The sequence below is a fragment of the Myxine glutinosa genome, chromosome 4, assembly GCF_964187855.1.
Source record: "Myxine glutinosa chromosome 4, kmMyxGlut1.1, whole genome shotgun sequence".
Taxonomy (NCBI): Eukaryota; Metazoa; Chordata; class Myxini; order Myxiniformes; family Myxinidae; genus Myxine; species Myxine glutinosa.
In genome coordinates, this window is record NC_136264.1 from 182,677,665 (window position 1) to 182,701,244 (window position 23,580).

Here is a 23,580-nt window from a genome sequence, read left to right on the forward strand (position 1 = left end):
CAAAATCCACCCCCCCCTTGATGATCTTCATCAAAGCTCGAGTCAATAGGATGAAAAGTGATGATTTTAGAAGTTTGACCTAGAGATGACCTTTGACCTTTTGACCTCAAAAAAAGGTTGGTTTCCCAATTCATTGAGGTGCTCTGCAAATTTTAGAAATTTGAAATACATTTTTGTTGACCGTTGGCCTATGTTACTCATTTGGCCTATGGTGATCTCAAAAATAGTTGGTGGTTGAATTGAGTTAGCTATGTCAAGCCCATTCAAATTTCAAGTGAATCGGATTAAAATTGAGGATTTTAGAAATTTGAAAAGAAGTGGTTGACCTTTGGCCTATGTTGACCTTTTGGCCTACGCTGATCTCAAAAAATTTTGGTCGTTCAATTCAGTTAGCCGTTATGAAAATCACATTCAAATTCCAAGTCAATCGGATGAAAATTGAGCATTTTAGAAATTTGAAATTGTTGTTTTATCTTTGGCCTATGTTGTCCTTTTGGCCTACGCTGATCTCAAAAATAGTTGCTGGTTGAATTCAGTTATCTGATGTGTAAATCCTCTTCAAATTTCAAGTCAATCGGATTTTAATTGAGGATTTTAGAAATTTGAAATAAGGGGTTGACCTTTGGCCTATGTTGACGTTTTGACCTTTTGACATCAAAAATATATAGGATTTTGTCCGACCACAAACTCTATCATTTGGTGAAGTTTCGTGAAGATCGGTTTAAAATTGTGACCTGTAGGCCTGTAGGCTCACAAGTATAAGTGAGCATACAGACAAACACATAAACACACACACACACACACAAACAAACAAACACATACAAACCGGAGTGATCAACATACTAGCAAAATTTTTTTTTCTTTTTGCCAAGTAACAAACAGACAGACAGAATTACAAACGCAACCGACCAATATGCTTGAAAAATCTTCGATTTTACAAGTAACAGACAGACATGGGTGAAAACATAACCTCCATCCACCTTTGGTGGCGGAGTTATAACAGATAAAAACTGGATGGTATTCATAGAATACTTACCTTGTGCAGTCAAGTTGGTGTGAGCCACCTCTTCTATTTTTGAACGTTTCTTTTTTTAATCCAATATGGCTGCCAGACCACGTGACCGTTGACATCATAATTTTATATTCTCTAAATAATTGTTGCATAGATCATGCTCAATTAAATTTCAAACTGATCAGACTAAGCATTGTCCTGTCGAATTATGACGTCATAATTATGGCACCAATGACGTCATCGTTAACAACACCTATTCCCCATATGGAGATATTTACAATGAGCCACGTTTCAATTTTCAAAATGCTGACAGAGCACACACTTTACTTTACTGAAATGCAGACACAAATGTTATATTTTCGTCAAAACGTCGGAATTTCGCCAAATCTGTTTTGGTCATGTGTTATTACACCTCAGTGATTGACAAATCTGAAATCAGAATTTTATTTGAGGTCAAAATGACCCCGTGAGGTCGCTCCGTATTTTGCCTGCTCGTCATGTGCATGTGATAATTAATTCCATGCCCACTCTAGAAGACTTCTTCTTCACGCAATAACAACTTCTAGCTTCCAGACCGTACATCCAATCATCTTGAAATTTTGCAAACATATTACACTTCATTACCTCTACTATAATTTAAAGTTTCACGTCGATCAATGAAGCGGTTCAAGAGTTATAATTTTTTTATATTTTCGTTTATTTATTGCTATCTGCCAAACCACGTGACCTATCGCAAATTCCAAAAGGTCATTTCAGTAGACTGATATGCTGAACACATCTGTGAAGTTTCCCCTCAATGGGATGAAAAATGAGGGAGGAGCTTGGTTTTAAAAGTTTATGCTTAAAAACGTCATAACTCCGAAACCATATGATGCATGATGACATGCTCGCTGACTTTTTTGTTCGTGATGGGTATGCAATTCTGCCTGCAAAGATTGGCCTCGATGTCTTCAGTCGTTTAGGAGAGAATTGGATTTTAGTGGTTTTTCACTCAAAACAATATGGCGTCCGAACCACATGACCTTCGACATCATTATAATTTTATTTCTGCATCAATTTATACCGAGAAGATGCTCAAGAAATTTCATCCTGATCAGATAAAGCTTTTTACTTGACGAATTATGATGTCATAACGGCAGCACCTATGATGTCATCATTCACATATGTTATTCCGCATGGAGAGTTCTTTGCAATGAGAGCTGTCTCAATTATTTCTGTGCAGCGGTTTTTGAGATATAGAGGCGCATTTTTTTTCCTAAGATGGCGCCCGTACCACGTGACCTGTGACGTCATAATATTCAGTAAAATATTCTACAGGAGGAGTCCCTCCTATGGTGAAAATTTCATGTCAATCGGACCAACGGTTGCCGAGAAAATGAATTTTTAAAATGCAGACATGCACGTACATACGTACGACGTACGGATGGACCCGAATGCTTAACCCTGCCTTTCGCTTCGCGAGCGCAGGGTAATAAAGGGTTCAAATAACAAGGAAGAGTCGAAGAAGAAGGAAGCACATATTACAGTTTCTGTTCAATCACACGTGCCCACAATAACACATTTGGCTTAACCGTGACCTTATCCCAACCATACCACAGATAGTTACGATAGGGGGTGGGGTGAGGTGGAGAGGCAGGACACGAGACAAACATTCTCCCCATACTGGAGCTGACTTGGAGTCTGTCGAAGCTTGGAGTCAGTTCTGGATTGTAGTTGGTTGTGCTCTGTGTGCAGTCCTGGCCAAGGTGCTACTTCCGCAGTCGTCGGCCCACCCTCGTGCACACTGGCACGGAGCTCGGCACCTCGAGGACACACCATCACGAAAACCACAATTCCTTGAAGCGGACATCTAACTCCAACGGCGATGCAACAGGACCGCAACTACACCCCCTTTTGTTACCTGCACCACGCCATTTGATGCCCACTCACCCCATGACCTCCGGTTTATTGATCCTGCACATGGACTGAATTGTGCCGCGACACACCAAACACTATTGGTGTAACTACAGCGACCTTTACATATGGCACGCGCTTGCAAGGGGTCAGGAAGGTCGTGACGTGAAGCAGGGCACACATGCTGGCAGGCCTGGGCCGTCAGTAAAGTCATGGAAGACATATAGGACAGATTACAAAGGGATGATCAGGGAGTCAAGGAGGGAAGGGGAGAAGAGTAACACTTATACACATATGGAGGGGGAGGGGGATCACGATTTTCTCTCCTGATACATTCTTCGACACGTCCCCTGTCATTTCCACATAGATACACTACATGGACAAAAGTATGTGGATACCCGAACATCACACCCATATATGCTCATCAAACATCTCATTCCAAAATCATGGGCATTAATATGGAGGTGGTCCCCGCCCCCCCCCCCCCCCTTGCTGCTATAACAGCCTCCACTCTTCTGGGAAAGCTTTCCACTAGATGTTGGAACATTGCTGTGGGGATTTGCTTCAATTCAGCCACAAGAGCATTAGTGAGGTCGGGCACTGATGTTGGGCGATTAGGCCTGGCTCGCCGTCGGCGTCCCAATTCATCCCAAAGATGTTCGATGGGGTTGAGGTCAGGGCTATGTGCAGGCCAGTCAAGTTCTTCCACACTGATCTCGACAAACCATTTCTGTATGGACATCCCTTTGTACACAGGGGCATTGCCATGCTGAAACAGGAAAGGGCCTTCCTCAAACTGTTGCCACAAAGTTGGAAGCACACAATCGTCTAAAATGACATTGTATGCTGTAGCATTAAGATTTCCCTTCACTGGAACTAAGGGGCCTAGCCTGAACCATGAAAAACAGCCCCAGACCATGACTCCCCCTCCAACAACTTTAAAGTTGGCGCTATGCATTTGGGCAGGTAGTGTTCTCCTGGCATCCGTCAAACGCAGATTCATCCATCAAACTGCCAGATGGTGAAGCATGATTCATCACTCCAGAAAACGCGTTTCCACTGTTCCAGAGTCCTATGGCGGCGAGCTGTACACCACTCCAGCCATAGATTACCATTGCGCATGGTGACCTTAGGCTTGTGTGCGGCTACTCGGCCATGGAAACCCATTTCATGAAGCTCCCAACGAACAGTTGTGCTGACGTTGCTTCTAAAAGCAGTTTGGTACTCGGTAGTGAATGTTGAAACTGAGGACAGACGATTTCTACGCGCTACGCACTTCAGCATTCGGCGTTCCCGTTCTTTTTATTTATTTACTTATTTATTTTTGTATACAAGATCGAGGCTTGTGTAGGAGCTAACATTTATCACAAAAACCATAAACGGACACATAAAACATAATAAAGGGAGCGTGATACAAGATGGGGAGAGAGAGGGAAGCACACAAGCACAACAATGGTAAAGAACAGGGACATTGGGAGATCTGTGGGAGAGAGAGGGCTTGTGGGGGGTGGGGGCAGGGGAAGGGGGCGGGTGGGAAAGTTAAAAACAAATGGACCCTGCTCGGATTTCCAGGAAAGAAGTCGGTGTTTCAAAAGGTGGATCTTGGGCGAAATAACGGGGGTAGAAAAGAACAAGGTTTTGGATGGGGGAAGATAAGAGATGGTGCTGAACAGCTGTTTTAAAGACCTGGAGGGGGGAGTAGGATTGAAGAGAGCGAGGGAGTTTGTTCCAGAGAAGGGAGAAAAGAGGAATGAAAGAGTGAAGGTGAGCAGAGAGTCTGGATTTTTGCAGATTCACCAGAAGAGGGTTGCTGGAAGATCTTGTGCGACTTGAAGGAATATTTGGGGGACAGAGCACAGACAGAGCTGGGGGAGCTAGGCCAGAGAAGACTCAGAAGAAGACAGAAAGACCACCAACCTGCCTGCAGTGAGTGAGTTAGAGGCCCTCGGAGTTACCTTCATCGCGGGATATACCAATGATTCTGAAGGCTTTGGTTTCTACAGCATGAAGCTGAGCTAGGGGTGAGGCAGGAGCACCAGGCCAGAGGGGAGAGCAGTACTCCATCAAGCTGCAGATGAAAGCTTTGTATGTGGTGAGGAGCTCAGATGTGCCAAGAAAGACCTTTGCATGATGAAGGATGCCCACTCAGCGACTGGCTTTGTATGCCAGGTGTAAATTTGGTTTTCCCAGGAAAGATCATGGCAGATAGTGAGACCCAAACGGTTGAGTGACAAAACTTCGTCGAGAGGATTGTTGAGAAAGAAGATGGGAGGGTTTTCCAGACAGTCTTTTCGGAGAGACATTGTGAGAGTGTGAGATTTGTCACGATTGAAAGACATGCTCTACTTATTTGACCAGTTTGTGATTTTGGCCAGGTCTGCAGAGAGTGAGGAGGCTGCAGACTGCCAATCTGAGTGATGAGCTGATGAGGTATGGAGCGGCAGAGAGTGGAGTCATCAGCAAAGAGATAGAGAGGATTTTCCAGAGAGTCGGAGAGATCATTAATGAAGACCAGAAAAAGCACAGGGCCCAGAACACTGCATTGATGAACTCCAGCCTGAACAGGAAGGGGAGATGAGAGAATTCCATTCAGGGCCACACGTTGACTGTGACCCGTGAGGAAGTCTGCAAGCCATGTGTGGAGATTTCGATGGATACCTTAAGAGGAGAGTTTGGTGAGCAGGGCGGGATGCCAGACCGTATCGAAGGCACGAGATATGTCAAGGGAGACAGCTCTGATTTCAGTTTTGGCATTGAGGGCCTCCATCCAATGTTGAGACAGCAGAAGCAGCTTGTCCAGAGTAGAGTGACCTGGTCTGAATCCAAAATGATGATCATAAATCAAGCCATTAGAGAAGAGTAAGGATTTGATATCATAAGCGATGATGGATTCCATGACCTTGCTGATAATTATTGGTAGCAGGCTGATTGGTCTGTGGTTGCAAGGATCTGTTCTTGCACATTTTTTGTGTAAAGCAGTAATGTTGGCTGATTTCCAAGCTGATGGCAATGACCTTGAGCAAAAGAGAGGGTAAAGAGAACAGAGAGAGAGTGAGATAGAGTGGCAGAGCAATATTTTAGGACCCGTGGGCTGATGCCCTCTGTTCCAGTTGCAGATTCAGAGTCGAGGTTTGACAGAAACTTCTCCACCTTGTTCAGAGAGCAGGACACAGAATCCGGGAGCAGCTGGGTTCGACTGGGTAAGGTGGGTACAGAGAGAGATGGGTTTTGGACACAACATTTTGAGGAGGTTGTGTGGTGTTCTTTGAGCTTGTGCGGCCTACCACTTCGTGGCTGAGCTGTTGTTGCTCCAAGACGTGTCCACTTCACAATAACAGCACTTACAATTGACTAGGGCAGCTCTAGCAGGGCAGAAATTTGATGAACTGACTTGTTGGAAAGGTGGCATCCGATGACGGTGGCACATTGAAAGTCACTGAGCTCTTCTGTACGGCCCATTCTACTGTCAATGTTTGTCTATGGAGATTGCATGGCTGTGTGCTTGATTATATGTATCCGTCAGCAATGGGTGTGGCTGAAACAGTCGAATCCACTAATTAGAAGGCGTGTCCGCATACTTTTGGCCATGTCGTGTACCACACTCCTTATGCTATGGAGATATTATTGACATAACTGATCCCTATTACTCCAATCATCCCCTGTCATGTTCCCACAACAATATTAAAATGTATGCCTGTTTACTTGCAAATTTATTTGACTCGCTCAAGTGAGATATCCCTGTATAAATAAATTAAGCTACAGGGATTATCTTCTGGGGATATGAACATGTGCAGTGGAAAAGTTAGAAAATTGAGTTCAACTTACCATGTTCTGCAACAGTTGCTATGTCCACTCCCTGCTCTTTCGCCATGAATCCGAGCACAGAGAAAATGGCAAGACCAGAAATGAAACTCACACAACTATTTATGCACCCAACGATGATTACGTACCTGGAAACAAACAAAACAAAGTTCACCTTTTTTCTACAGGGTCTTTCATCCTTATAATGTAAGACAGCGAGAATGGTTGTGTACCTGGAAACAAACAAAACAAAGTTCACCTTTTTTTCTACAGGGTCTTTCATCCTTATAATGTAAGATAGAGAGAACATCATAAATTCCAGATATCTCATGGGATTTAGATTTGATTGGTTCAGACACATTTGTGATAATCAGACTACGTACAAAAGTACCAATCACAGAAATTGTTCTTTTCCTCACGAAACTTTTCGCTCTCAACTGCTTTACGTTTGCTAATGAATGATATGTAGACTAGACGGATTTATGGAAAAATGCCATGCATAGGCTTCTAGGTGCATTTTGGGGTAAAAGTTGTAAAGTTAAAGTAAAAGAGCTGCATGTATATACATGATATATAAATGCTTGTTCAAAGAAATTGTCCAAAAATGGCAATTTGGCGGCCATTTTGTTTATGCTAATTAAAAACAAAAAAACTCAAAATTCGGCTTGGGAACCGGGTTAATCGAATTCAGCATACCATAATATTAGGGAATAAATGTTGTTCCTGGACCACCCTCATTTCTCCATGCACTTACATGTTAATTTTCCTCTCACCCTCATTTACCCTTAACACCTCTATTTCTGCCACCCTGATCTTTACGAACCTTTTGGCCTTTTGACATACTAGCTATAGCACCTACTCTTATCCTCAATGTTGTTCATCAGACCACTCAAACAATGATCCTACGAATATTTGCTCCCTCTTACCCCCTTATGAACCTCCTAACATTTACCCTTATGGACCTATGATCCTTCTAGCCTTATGAACCTATGATCCTTCTACCCTTATGAACCTATGATCCTTCTACTTTTATGGACCTATGATCCTTCTAGCCTTATGAACCTATGATCCTTCTGGCCCTTATACTATTGACACTGAGCACAGGTCCTTATACACTGGCAGATCATCTAGTAGACCACTCAAACAATGATCCTACAAATATTTGTTTAAGTGTGGGAATGAGATATAATACAATTCCTGAGATTCCTGAGATATAATAAAGGATGTTGATTCATCAGCTCAAAGATTGGTTTCAGGCCTTTTTTATTATTCACATCAGCACAACAAGCCTCTAAAGGGCTAAGCGAAGATGAACCACAGCTAAATACCGGTCCCACCCGTGTCGGCGCCTTCGCACAATACTTGCGACTAGCCTTAACATTGCGACAATGCTCGAGGTGGGCCCCAACCAGTAAAGGTATGGCGCTAAGCAACTGATAACGGCTAAGCTGGCGACAAAAGTGGCTAAACCCCTGGATATGCGGGGTTCCGCATCCCTCGCCTCGCTCGAGTTGAAATACATACTCGGTGGTAGGTGGATAGGCCTTAAACTGGACCTCTAAAGCTTGACATGTAAAGGGTGGGTTATTTAGGGTAAAACACCACACCCTATAGGGCGAGCAGTGGGCATGTCCAGACTTGTTAATCAATAACTGTTGCGCCATTCCTAGATCAAGAGATTATTTGGCCGGCCAAAAGGCCCAAAGTCTATAGTAATACTAAGGCTCCGCCTTGGCTGAGGCAATATAGACTTTGCTTCAGGGGACGGGGCAAAACTAGACCTAACACTAACCCTAAAGATACAGTAGGGGTAACAGACCCTAGGCTCGGCCGCTTCGCGGCCTCCGATACAGTAGAAGCAACAGACCCTAGGCTCGGCCGCTTCGCGGCCTCCGATACAATGAGGAGATACCACCGACCTGTACCGGTAAGGCACTAATTAATTGTGTGTACTATTCCACTGTTGCTATTTGCATTCACTTATAAGCTAATGCTCCTCCGTGATTTTGGATTCTAACCCAATGTGATGGTATATTTTCTGTATTTTCTTCGTCACTCAGTTTAGGCGAAGGTGGAGGAGGACTTGGAGGAAGAGGCGACAATGGCCTCGCAGGACCCGAAGGCACAACCTAAGGAGAAGGAGAACAAAGCGATGTAGATCTACCTGCCACATCGCTACAGAGGAAAAGCTTTATTCACCAGTGTGTGTCGTCCACTCCTTACCGAAAGGCTTGTCCTTGGTAGACGTGGCAGCCAAGTTCGGGTCGACGATACCCAGGTATCTACTGAAGAAAGTGTAACGGCCGTTTTTAGGCTTTAGTTTAATGGCAGCAGGGTGATTCCACAAGAAAACTTCACCCAGGAGTTTATCTCTAGCTTGTTTAGCGTAAGTGATCCAAACTTGTCGTTTGCCCAGTGGCTGGTGTGTCTCTGCCTTAGTTTCTGAGGGTGTAGTGTTTACCCATCTGTCGTCGTAGTATTCGACGGAAACTTTAAGCCAATTGATGACGAAAACCCTGTGTTTTTCAATTAACTGAGATAGCACCTTGTCCTTTTCTATAAAAGTGCCTAAGGAAAAGCTCATTAGCCAGGGTTGAATGTAGGCTGTGCCTTCTTCCTGTTTAACAAAGGATTGTTTGTTGATCTTTAATTGACTAGGTGAATAATGTGTGGGAAATAATTTAATTCTCTTACCACTCTCTTCACCATCTCATCCAACTCACCGGTATTTAAATTAATTCTCTTATTTGTTTTGTGAACTTTTTTATCAGTTTCCTTTTCAATAAAACTTGTTTGATATTTTTCATATTCATTTTGTTTTGCATTTATATACCAAAGTTGATTACACCTCCACTCTTTAGTCTGGTTGATACTTGGTTCTATCATTTACATATTCATAAAAAAGACGGCGGTAGCCCCTTAAAATCCCTAACCCCATTATCTTATCACTTATATATATCTTATCACTTATAAATCTTATCACTTATATATATCTAATCACTTATATATCTTATCACTTATATATATCTAATCACTTATATATCTTATCACTTATATATATATTAACACTTATAACCATAAGGGAGACTATCAATTCCATTTTCTAAAATAAACCTCTTATCATCAAAAGCCCCCAATGCTTTCTTATTCACCTCTTCTGAATATATAAATTGATGTTTATAACTTCTTATTCCATTAATCTTTCTAAACTCTTCTTTCTTTGTTGTTAAACAGTTATAATAATCCTTAAAGTTTATTGTTTCTTTAATAACATTTTTCTTTACACCTTTTCACTTCCTATCAGTCTTTTCAGCGTTATTCACAATGTATTTATAAGCATAAGCCTTTGACCTCAATCCCACAAATTCACTCATAACAACACAACACAACATGCATTTTAAGGCCATGTTCCCTGCTAGAGCGGGGGTTAGCCTTGCGGTCCCCATGACAATCTTCTCCATTTTGCCCTATTTTCTGCATCTCTCCTTGTTAAACCCCTTGCCCGCATTTCTTCTTCCACCATCTTTAGCCAAGTCTTTCTCGGTCTTCCCCGTCCTCTACTTCCTTCTACATTAACTTCCATCACTCTTCTCAACCAGTCACTTTCCTCCTTCCTCAACACATGACCAAACCATCTCAACCTGTTCCTCTTCACAGCATCAATCACAGGCAATATTCCCATCATCTTTCACAATTCATCATTTGTCTTCCTCTCTCTCAACGATACTCCGCACATCCATTGAACCATTCGCATTTCCACCCTTTCCAGCCTTCGTTGCTGCTCTACGTTCATTACCCATGTCTCGCTCCCATAAATCATAACACTTCTCACACATGCAGCATACACCTTTCCCTTCAGCTTCAGCGACACTCTCCTCCTCATCAGCACGCCACTCAGTTCCCGAAACTTCTTCCATGCACATCTCACTCGAGCAACCGTTGCCGAGTCTGATCCACCTTCTCCATTCAGCATGTCTCCGAGGTAGCAAAATGTTTTCACACCTTCCAGCTTCATGCCGTCTCCAAGATCCAACTCAACATTTCCTCCATCTGCAGCTCCCTCTGTGCACACCTTACATTTGAATGTAGCTGCCACACTGGTTAATGACCCTCTCAGACCACTACATTTTTGATGAACCCACTCAGCACACATTGTACATTGAATGGAGTTCACTCCGACACCCTTCCTGCACACAGCACACGGCCACTTCACAGTTCTTTCCACCTCACCACATGCTTTACCACTTGCCATCACCTTTGTCTTTCCGATATTCACCTTCAGACCTTTTGTCTCCATACATTCCTTCCACTTGTTCATCTTTTCCTTCAGTCCATCCATACTTTCCGCAATCAACACCAGATCATCTGCATACAACAACTCCCACGGTAAACCCTCCTTTACAGTCTGAGCCAGCACCTCCATCACAGCTACAAATAGTAGTGGACTTAGTACCGACCCCTGATGCACTCGCACCTTCACCTCAAACTCACCACTGTTCCCGTCCTTCAGGAACTCATATTCGGGAACTCAAATTCACTCATAACATATCCTCCTAATTCATCCATGAACTTTCCAATCACCTTTTTATTTTTAGAAGAGAACAACTCCCTCTCTGGACTGTAATTACTAGTATCATAGATATTAATGTCCTTTTTCATGTCTGAATAAACATCATCAGTATTAATTTTCAAAATAAAACTATCTGTATCCATAGAAAGTAGATTAACGTCATTTTGATATTTCTTCCTCAAGTTATTATAAAAGTAATCATACATCAAGGACTTTGATAAATCAAGTATTGAGGTACCAATGTAAATAGGTTTGTCCATCTCAACGCTTTCTCTCATCAAATGTATCGCACAAAAGTTTTCCGTAAAAACTTCTACTCTCGAGAAGCTTGGTCTGTTGATCAATTTTGATGCTTGTTTCCATGATGTTGATAGACGAATGTTTTGCCTCTTTCTAACATTCTCCATCGTTTTTCCAAATACAGCGTTATTCATCAACTTATAAAAGTCTTTCTCAAAATCATTCTTTGATTCAATCCTGCGTTGTGTGTTAAAATCAATGTACTCTTTCAATCAATGACTGATTACACTTGAGAATCCTATGTATCTTTTCAACACGGAGACCCTTTGAAAGACATTGTCTCAAATTTATTTGATGGAGCACATAATTTTTCTTGTTGTATAGTGTTGTTAGAAGCTTCTCTGACACTTTACCCTTTACATCAAATGATTGTTGATAATCACTTAACCACTCCTTCTTTGGACTTTCCTTTTCACAAGCAAATGGGAGATCTTTGTGTAGGTTATGGAGTTCCTCTGGATATTTCAAATCAACCTCAAAATAATACCCCTTCTTTGTTTCATCCAATTCTTTTTGTGTTGATATACAGAGATTTTGTAGAACTTTCTCATGATATTTCTCTTTCACCCATTTCAAACCACCATAAGGAAGTGCTTGAGACATTGCCCACCCATACAAGTTATTCGCATCATAATACATCAAGTAGGAGCTCTCTACCGATGGATCATAATTTGGAATGTACTTGTTATTTGCTTTAGCATATCTCTTTGAACAGACTTGTGAAATTCCTCCTCTCTTTGCCTTCTCAATCATCAAGAGCATATCAACATCTGTTATAAGATCCAACTCTTGCTTAGTCATCTTTAACATAGCACTCCAAGCCAATCTAGGAGCAGTGTAATAGTGAGCAGGATCCAATCCATATCCAGAATGACAGATTGTTCTGAAAGCCTCAAACACATCAGCCAACAAAAGCACATCAGTTTTGAGATACAAATCGTGATACTCACCAAGATTCTTGATGTTATATTTTTCCCAAACATTTTGTGCGTGTACATAATCTTTATCAGATATATGACTATTATTTAATTTATTATAGAAATTTTCTTTTGAAGGAAGTTGTGTTTCATTGAATCTCTCAAATGAGTTCATATAGTCATAGGAGTAAATTCCCTTTTGTGTTAGTAAATCTTTGTCTGAAAAATACTCTGAAAGACATGGAAACTCTTTTAGATTTTGAACCAAGTTAGCCAATGGACTTGCCATGAATTTAAATGTATCAAGAAATCTGATCTGAGTTATAGGAGATGTATGAATTGTTTTTGTGAATGAAATGTATTTCTGATCTGTGTTTGGAATTGCTGAGATACTTCCAGAAGTCTTTGAGAGTTCCTTGATAAATAGATGAGTGTCATAATTAGCATTGTTATGAAGAAAGACAGGAATGAAAGAGGGGAGTTTATAATTAATATTACAACTTTGATGAGCCAGACCCCTATATTTACCAGTGAGATGACAATGATCTCTAACCTTTAGGCCTTCACCAATTTTTTCTCACAAATATGACAAACATTGTTTTTTCTAAATTCCCTTTTCTCTTCACTCGTCAAGGACATTGGTTTATTGGTTTCTCTCATTACCTTGGTTAATCGAACACAGTCTTTTTCTAGTAGTTTCACAAACTCCGCTGGGGCATCTGGACCTCTATACTTTACCAACTTATTATACTTCTTATCCACAGACGATTTAATATAATAACAAAAACCACAAGGAGTATGTTTCTGATATTTGTTTGTGTAAGATTCTTCTGGGTTTGATGAAACGGTGTCAATATTTTCCAAGATGCTTTCAAAATTAGCGTATATGACAAATGGATGTTTTAATGTTTTTTTCTCATCCTTGAATGAAATTTTTGATGCTTTCTTAGGCATGTTATTGTTGATGCATGTTCACTACAATATGCAATATGTTTATCTAACCTATCTTGTGAGTAGAAAGAGTTAAGACACCGTTCACAAACGTATGCTTTACTCCCTCCACTCTTAACTTGTGTGCGCACCAATTTAGAAAGATCTTTAATGTATGCATAATGTGATTTCTCATCAGAGTGAAATGATAGGAGGTTAACATGACAAGACTTATGATCATCAGTGAGTTTCAGAATCTGTACTTTTTTTTTCTCAGTCAATCCGTAAACGTTAACGGGTATATTATTCTTCTTCTCAAATTTTGAGATGTCATTAAGTGTCATAGGGAAATCAAGATCAGAGACATCCAGTTCACTCTCAAATTTATTATAGTGGGAGACTCATTCAACATGATGGTTGGATGGATGAAGATGAGCTAGGATAGACCAGAGGAAACATTTATTATCCTTATTCTTAATATTAATAATAGCTTTTTTATTTTTAATCACAGGAGGTAGATCAATATATGAATCAGAGTGAAGAGGATCAGATTTAAGAACGTGGATATCAATAAACAGTATTCCATCTATATTGAAACCACTTCCAGTAATAGTATGCTCAAGTTCTTGTTCTTGCTGGATCAGTTGATCATAAACAGGATTAACCTGATTGTATTTGTATGTTGTTATAAAGAGTGTGCCTGTTCTCATGTAAGCTGTATCAGTGAAAACATCACCAGTGAATGGATCTTCTTTTGAGATTTTCATTTTCATACCCATATAGAACTTGATTGATTTCAACTCAATAAGAGTCTTTTCAATAAAATCTTTCACAGAGGGTTTGATGATATCCACAGCCTCAACAATTGAGTTGGGGCCAGGAGGATGAAAGTCAAATATGCGTATTCTGATATGATTTTTGAAAGCACCATCAGTATTCTTAATAGTGAACAATTTTGACAAGTGTTTGTTTGTTTTAAGATGGGCTTTAAACCCCTTCTTGAGGATGGTTGTTTTACAAACCTTACAATATTTTGTTTTAGGTGGAAGAGGGGAAAGTTTGTTAAGAATGTTGTATGTATGTTTTGCAGTGAGAATATGTTGTTTATAATATTTTACTTCCTTCTCGCAAGTATCACAATAAACCATATTTATAGCGTGAGAAGACGTGGTGTTTTATATATATCACTGTGCTTAAAATAAAACACTTTTGAGCTTTACAGCTCCGTTTTATATATATCGCTGTGCTTAAAATAAAACACATTTTCACTCAGAATCATCTGAGTCATAACTATCACATGAATACTCAGAATCATACTCGGAGTCGTCAATAAAGCTACTCTCATAACTATCATTTGAGCACAAACTATTAGTATCATAACTATCATCTGAGTTCAATGAAATACTATCATCACCATCGTCCGAGTTCAATGAAATACTATCATCACTATCGTCCGAGTTCAATGAAATAGTAAAATCTTCACTGCTGTAATGACTCATATTTAATAAGCAGAAAAAACCTTTCCATCTATACCAATATACTTTCTTTCATTAACGGATTCAATCTCTACATTTTTAATATCAAAAGTTATCTTTAAATAATCTCTAACTATCATAGAACGAAATGACATTTCACCAGAAATATTAACATCCTTCATTTTACTTAGATCTACAGCCTTTGGATTATTAAAGTAAATACAAATTTCTCCACGAGTATTGTTGATGGTCTTATCATTCTTTTTCAAAGTATCGCGGTCGATCACTTTTTCAAGCTTTGAATAAATTGCCAGGAGTAGAGGAGAAACTTTTGTTAGATTTACTTTAATGGTTGTCTTTCCAGACATAGTTAGAGCTCTTCCTTTAAATGAAATAGAGGGGCTCATGTTATTTTCCATAACTGGTTTTACCCAAAAATTTCCATATTTATCTTTGTTCAATTTAACATCTTTGACATATTTTTCTATATCTTCCACCGAAGTAGAGATTGATTGAAATTTGTCTTTTGTGCTTTGAAACATTGTATTTATTAACTAATAAACTTGCGTTTAGTTTAAGTAAAAATTTACTGTTTAAATATGATAAATTCTGAAGGAGATTTAGAATTTCCAGACTCTCCATATGATAATTTAGAAATCTGCCACCGTTGTGGTAGAATAGGGCTTAATAATGAGGGTTCATATAAACAATGTATTTTCTGTGATTTAATTTTAATTAATGATAATAAAAAATGTAAAAAAATATATAACTCCTTTAAATTATAACCAAAAATGAATTACTTTACAAGATTAATAAGAGAGATGAATGTTAAGCATTATGATGATAATACACCATTTCTTTCAAGGGAAGAGACTATTTGTATTGGGGAAATGTATAAGGGTTTCATGATATTTATTATTCAAAATAATTTTAATGGAAATGTTAATACAAGATACGATATAAATAAAATAATGAATTATTTTGAAATTAAACCTGAACTCAGGATAAAATATAGAGTTTCTAAAATAGCTCAAAAAAAGTTAGATGACTTGTTTTCCAAATGTATAAATGAATGATTTTTTACCCGTTTGGGAAAATAAGATAAAATTTAATAACCATAAAAATATTCCAAATTCATTGAGATGTCTAATAGTTGGTTCAAGCGGATGTGGAAAAACCTGTTTGCTTTTAAAGATGCTCCTTAGTCTTAATTTTTTAGATTATGATAATTTAATAATTTTTACGAAGTCAAGTTTTCAACCCAAGTATCAACTACTCTCACAGGGTTTTAATGCGGGTCTTAAAAAGGAAGACATTATCGGTTTATTTAAACTTCAAAACAAACTAAATGATTATAATATTGCAGATATAATACAATTATTTTGTGATACACAGAAATCAAAATCGAAACCAAAACCCATAACTTTTATTCTCAGTGATAATATTGATGATATACCTTCACCCCAAGATTTAGATAAATCAAAAAAGAACCTCGTTATCTTTGATGATTGTGTTAATGAGAGAAACCAAACAGTAATGGATAGCTACTATACAAGAGGGAGACATTCTTCTTGTAATTGTATTTATCTTAGTCAGTCATATTTTCAACTCCCTCGGCGCTCAATAAGAAACAATGCTAATACTTTCATTTTATTTAAGTTATATTCAATAGACACAAATAATTTTTGGAGAGATAATTGTTCTACATTATGTAGTAAGAAGGAATTTGAAAATTATATGAAACACACGATTGGAAAATATAAATATATTGTTGTGAAACAAGATGAGATATTAACTGATATTTTACACACATAAATGACAACTATTATTATTAATCTTGTGGGTAAATCTGCTTCAGGAAAGAACTTTCATGAATCTAAACTCTTGAATAGTAAAAATGAAAAGATTGTAAGTTTTCTTTTTAAAACACCCTATGATTCGTTTTGTAGCTACTACAACCAGAGCAATGCGACCAGGAGAAGTAGAAGGGAAAGATTATTACTACATTTCAATGGAGGAACATATGCGATTGAGGAACGAAGGTCAAATATTTGAGGAGGTCTATCTTGGTTCTACAAAATATTCACATTGTAAGAGTGAGTTAAATAAAGTAACATCTAACGGTCTTGGGATTTTAGAAACTAATCCTGAAGGAATGAGACAAATTATTAAACATTTGCGTGGTGATGGAGTTAAGATTTTATCATTCGGTTTTGATATCGATGAGGAGACTCAACGCAAACGTATGAAAAGCAGAGATACAAGTATTAGTGAAGAAGAAATCCCAACTCGTATTAATACCAATGAAGAATTTGATGAAATATTTAAAGAAAAGGATTTATTTCAACACATTTACTATAATGACGAAGAAAAGGAAAATTTTCCCATTGACCTTTACAATTCATTAAATGATATTTTTCAATAAATAAATACAGAAGATGAATACTGAAGAAAGTTTAAGGAACATCAAGAGTTGGTGTAAAAATTTGTAAAGCAACAGGAAGACATAAAGAAGAAAAGGAGACAGAAACTGATGGGTGAAGAAGCATTTGAAAGAAAACAAGAGAAATGTTTTAAACCACTTTTAAAAACTCAACAAATGATTTCACCTGCAGTTCCCACAGTCGAATTTACGACGAAATAACTTCAAATGCTCAAAGATTTTAGTCAAATGACAGAGCAAGAACTTGGAGAATTAGAATATGATGATGAAGGATTATTTTGGAAACTTGAGGAGGTAAATCAACCCCCTAATTATATTGTGGAAGCTCTTCAAAACAATGAATATTCGGCGGATTCAAAAACCAGAGCAGGCCTCATTCCAACAGAAGAACCAGCACAGTTCTGTCTTGTGAAAGAAAAGGTATTGATATTTCATGATAAAATGGTGTTCTTTAGTTCTGCTCAACCAAATGTTGAATTAACTGCAAGATTAATGTTTCTTCTAACAAACTCCGGATTCAGCGGTTCAAAATATTTTGATGAACCACTTGATATGGAAAGAGAGGAAGATAGAGAGTATATTGAGTTGCTAAACGCACTTGATTATGGAGTTTCTGTTGCTGGTAAAAGTAAGCAGAATGAGAAGGAGAAACATATTATTGATGCTTTAAGTAAGCTTGGTTCGGGTGTTAGTTTTCTTCCAAATGACCCATCACAATTAGTTAATAGGCTATTATTGTTGTTAGGTAGTAAGAAGGCTGGAAACAACAATTGTTTTAATGAAACATCCGCCATTTTAGATCAGTTGATGAATATGAAAATAATTAATAAATGTCAATACAAAGATATTTTATTAGATATTAAATAAGATGAGAAGCACAATTCTTAGTTTTAATTTCACAATGAGCGATTACACAGCTTCATTCCCTTACCCACTACAACTTGACCCCACAAAAGAATATGAGGCATCTTTATTGTCGATGGAAACTTATAATACCTTGTTTAATATCACAGAGAAAAACAACAAGTTTAGTTATAATCCAGGAAGTGGATATAAAACTATAACCGTTTCACCTGGAGCTTACGAGATTTCTCAAATATCTTCTGAAGTCTCTCGCCTTATGAAAGAACAAGGTGATGAACCAAAAAATATTGTAATAGATATTCAAAAACACACTTCAAAATCAACTATTAAACTTAAAAATAATTATAAAGTTGATTTCACGATTGAAAAATCGTTCAGAGAGCTATTGGGTTTCTCTTCAAAAAAAGATTGAAACTAACGGGACGTTTTAAAGTGATAATGTCATTCAAATATCCTCCGGTATAAATTCGGTATTAATTCATTGTGATTTGATTGATGGTGCTTATAATGATGGAATAAGAACAAATACAATATTTTCATTCAGCGCATACTCAACCCCGATTGGTTATAAATTTAATATGGAACCAAAAAATCTTGTCTATTTACCTGTCAGGAAAAAGCATATACAGAGTAAATTTTAGGATAACCGATCAAGATAATCGTATGATCTCCTTTAATGAAGAAATTATATCCATCAGAATTCACCTACGTGAAGTTTTTCAAAATAAATAATGGTTATTGTGAGAAAACACGAGTTGGGAAAATATAAAATAATTACAGGGGATGGCATGTTCCTTTCACCATACTATGAGGGTGAAGGTATGTTTCTTGGTGGAGGATACTATAAACCAAAGAGACAACGGGGTGTGGGACATCAATTTAGAAATAAAGGAGATGGGATAATTGATACTCCAATAGGTATTGGTTCAACCATTCTTAAACATACAGACCTAATTGGTTCAACTGCTTCTGCCGTGGGCTCAGTTGCGGGTGCTACAAAGAGTATAAAAGATGCTCAAAAGGAGTCTCATAAATTACAAGCAATCAAAGAAATTAAAAAAGGTAAAACTCAACTATCTTCACAAGAACGACAAAAAATCATTAAAATACTTGGGTCAAGGTTTCAACGATTTTAATGCTATATAAATACAAGTATGGAAGCGATTGGTAGTATCTATGATTTGGATGATACGATTATCATTTCAAACTCCACTAAAAAGGAACACTATTTTAAGGTAAATGCTATAACAGGAACAGACTGGAATTCAAACAGAACAAAAAGTTTTGAAATAAATAATCAACAAACTTACTTGAATATAGCTGATAGTTTCTTGCTGTGTAAATTTAAATTCACTACGGTTGCAAATAATACTAATGCTACACTCGTAAATGATTTCTTCTGGAAAATGTTTGATAGTGTCCGCCTGTATATTGGAACACAAGAGGTTGAAGCGGTTGATTTATGTCTCTGCTACATCTGAAATGATGAAATTTACACTATATTGGTTTAGTGATAGAATGGGTAAGGGAGCTGTTGAAGGTTTTATTCCTGATATGTCAACGGGTACAAACACAGACCCTGGTTATAGTCAAAGGAAGGCAATGTATAATGATGATACAAAAACAGAGAATAGTTTTACCATAGCAGTACCTCTGAAAGGTATATTTGGATTTTGTGATTATGACAACGTTTTGTATGGGCTTAAAATTAGATTTCAACTCCAAAGGAATGATAATGTAAATCCAGACTTGGCATTTAATATGGAATTATTTTTTTTCTTGACGTGGGTTTACTTTCTTAACTCAGTATATCAATCTGGTGAGTTTCTTTTACACTTTGGTGATTTATTTGTTAAAAGAACCATGTCACTGATTGTCTGTCGCAGCAAGAAGTCAACAACAGCATTATATCACAGGTGGCGTGGCAAAATGTACGGACAGGTGCATTTGATGATTGGCTTCACAGTCGGGTATACAAGGGTTGTTGCGGTCTGTATTAGTGGAAAACAACTGCTGCACGTCTCCAAAAGTTATTGCCGCTTCCTCTGGAGATGGTCCGTCAACTCGACAATGCTGTTTGTCAAGGAGTGGTGGCTTTACGAAATTACGGCATGAAACAGCGTGCTATTGCTCGGCAGTATGGCATCACTCAAGGTCAGGTGTCAAAGATCCTGAAACGAAATGCTCAGAGGGGTGTCCCTACTCCAATACCGAGGCCAGGACGTCCCCGCAGAACCACAAGGAGGAATGATCGCCAGCTGAACCGGTTAGTCCGCAATGGCCATACCAAGTCAGCTAATCGGCTTAGGGCTGAGTGGCAGCAACTGACAAATGTGCCTGTATCCAGAAGGCTAGTCAACCAACGACTGGTTCAAGCAGGCTATCGTGCCAGGCATCCCCTGAGAAAGCCATGCCTGACCAGACAACACCGCCAGCGCCGATTGCAGTGGGCCAGAGAGCACCGTCAATGGCAGCCAGGACACTGGAATCACGTGATCTTCAGTGACGAGTCCAGATTTCTGGTCTATCGTCAAGATGGCCGCATCCGAGTGCGCAGACAAGTGCATGAAGCCTACAACAAAGATTGCATAGTGCCAAGAGTCCAAGCTGGAGGTGGTGGGGTAACCGTTTGGGCTGCTTTTCATGCAGGGGGCAAAACTGACCTGGTTGTTCTGAATGGAAACCTGAACCAGTTCAAGTACAGGGCCTTTCTGGAAGAAACATTGCTTCCATTTGCTCGTGCAGCCTTTCGAGGAAACGTTGTCTTCCAAGATGACAATGCACGGCCTCATCGTGCTCGCATGATCCAACACTTTCTTGCTGACCGTGGTGTAGAGCATATGGAGTGGCCTGCCATGTCCCCGGATATGAATCCGATAGAGAACTTGTGGGCAGAATTAACGCGTCAAATCGACCACTTGGACCAGCAGCGGACCTCTGCGCGTGAATTCCAGCAGGCTATTGTCACTGCATGGCAAGCGATTCCTGTCCAAACCTTGGCAAATCTCGTGAACAGCATGCCTCAATATGTACGTGCTCTCCTGAATGCTCGTGGGGGTTACACGAAGTACTGAACTGTAATTTTACTGTCCGTAATCCCAGTCGTAATTTAACTTTTGTTTTTGTTAAAACATTTTTGGCTAATGTGCAAAATAAAGAGATACTTCTAGAAAACGTACAGAAGTTTAACACAGTACTGTCCATGAATTGAGTTCGATATCAGTTTACATCACTTTCAAGGATCAATTTATTTGTTTCGAAATGTGAAATGTGGTTTTTTTGTTTCTTTTAAAGGTCACATTAACAAAATCTAGAATAATTTCAACATAATTCCAATGAACTTTTGGTTCTAAGACATCTTGAAAAGTAAGTTCACCCCCACAAAAAAAATATTCCATATTAAATGCCAAGTCTGTAGGTTGCTTTTTGGGGCTGAAAATGCTCTTGGAGACAATAATAAATTTGTTATTAATGATTTGTGTTGGTATATCAGTGAATATACTCCGAATCTTAAAACGGAAGAGATGTTGAATAGAAGACTTAACTCAAAGACCCCGCTAAATGTATCATACCTTAAAAGAAGCTGTCAACACATGAAACTGGAACACACTACCTACACTTGGGATTTGAGTGTTCTTCAAGGAAAGCCATGATACCTATGGCTCATTTTTTAAAAACCAGATCGAGAGGACGGTACTGATAAGAATAATGCACTGAGTGATAATGCCAAGGTGAAACAACTTCAGGTTTCTCTTGATGGCACATTTTATCAGCGAGATAGATTGGAAATTGATTGGGAAAAAAATGATTATGCGGAAGCCTACAAGTCTTACCAAATGGTGTGTGAAAGCAACGGTAATAATGATCCTATTTTGGATATGGTTGCGTTTCTAAAACTTTATACGATCTACGCAATTGACCTGAGTTCTCAAAAATAAATTATAAAGTCTAATAGAGTGGATACTTCTCTATACATTGAAAGAGGGGGAGAGTGAAGAGGTTAATACATATTGTTGCAGTTTTTAGAACCTTCACGTTGTAAATTTAGTAGTAAAATCCTGTATAAATAACCCCTGTGTACATTTCCCCTTAATTGGCTGTTAATTGAAATGAGTGCACCTTAGTTAGTCCACATTGTAACACGTAGCAAATCATAGGCCCTTCTAACAGTTATTTCATTATTATGTGTGCCAGGTAAGGATGTGTTTCCAGTAGTTGACCTTGCGTTGCATCAATCAAATAAGATAGGCCCCATTCCATCCATTTTGCTCTCCCTCTCCGAATTACGTGACTTCATTGCCAGTAGCGTTCGCCTCCATTATGCACGTGATCAGCTCGGAGAAGAAGGGCGTGGCCCGCCCCTCGTCATCGTAGGCGGAGCCAAGAAGAGCCCGTGCCAACCAATCGGCACCGCGTTGAGCGACCCGGTATGCGTGCCCTCGTGGCCTGTGGCTTGATCTCGGGCAAAGCCATAAAAGGGTGACTGAGGGACTGCTTATGCAGATGAGTGAGGGAGCGCGAATCAAAAAGTCAAGTGAGGTTCGTGTGAGGTCGGTTCTGTGGAAGAAGGCGCTTGAGGAGGTGCGGGAGAGAGACGCTGCTTCACAACAGCCCCCTGCCACGTGTATCTTTGACGCGCTGCTACGAGTATCTCGCCGTGTGAACCAGAGTGCGGAGAGTCGGCGGCTGCTCGCCTCCAGTCCTGCATGGAATTGAACCTCACCCCTCCAGCCCTGTGGTCCCACCTCATCCCTCCATTCATTCCTGCCTGCAATTCCCTATTCGTGTGAGTCTGTTTGTGTTGTCCTGTGGGAATAAGTTAAGCCTGTATAAGTTAAGAATTGCCCTGTGTATCTGCTTCTTCCTCTTCACTGTAAATTACCTTCGTTCCTACTCTTCCTTTGGATTTTCGTGTACATAATAATAAATCCCTGTTATTTCTTACCCGTTTGGTTTCCTTCTCGTCCGATTGCTTTAGTGATTTCCCCATTGAGTTCCTGTGGTGCGATTTTGGCCAACGCTTCGCAATCGGGTTTAGTCATTGTTAAATGGCTCGCGCCGCAGTTCGCTTCGCTCGGCGCAATCCATCAATTACACTGCGGCATGGGCGGGAGTATTTCCTTGCATACCGGAAGGCGCTGGTACTTAGGTCATAGGACGGATAGGCCTAATACCCTATTCAGCGCTGACCGGGCATGACGTCATACTTCCAGGACTGGGAGAATCGGCCAGTGTAAAAGACAAGGGGATTGACCCCCCCCCCCTTGGTAAGGGGAGCGTCGACCCCAGAACCATAACAATTGGTGTCTCGGAGTGAGATTTGGACCCGAAGTGCGCTTAACGCACTCGAAATTACGAGCGGCCGAAATTTTATT

The 23,580-nt window shown here is 39.4% G+C and overlaps 1 protein-coding gene across 5 annotated transcripts in view; it reads right to left on the minus strand.

Moving 5' to 3' along the window:
• The window catches only part of LOC137425542 (sodium- and chloride-dependent taurine transporter), a 340,062-nt gene that overhangs the window by 138,458 nt on the left and 178,024 nt on the right, over nt 1-23,580 (minus strand). For 3 of the 5 annotated variants that reach the window (XM_068114081.2, XM_068114083.2, XM_078776783.1), the window contains exon 7: nt 6,731-6,855. The exons of the other annotated variants lie outside the window; for them this stretch is intronic. In XM_068114081.2, coding sequence (XP_067970182.2) covers nt 6,731-6,855 — 125 coding nt within the window. The remainder of the gene's footprint in view (nt 1-6,730; nt 6,856-23,580) is intronic. 5 annotated transcript variants of the gene reach the window in all.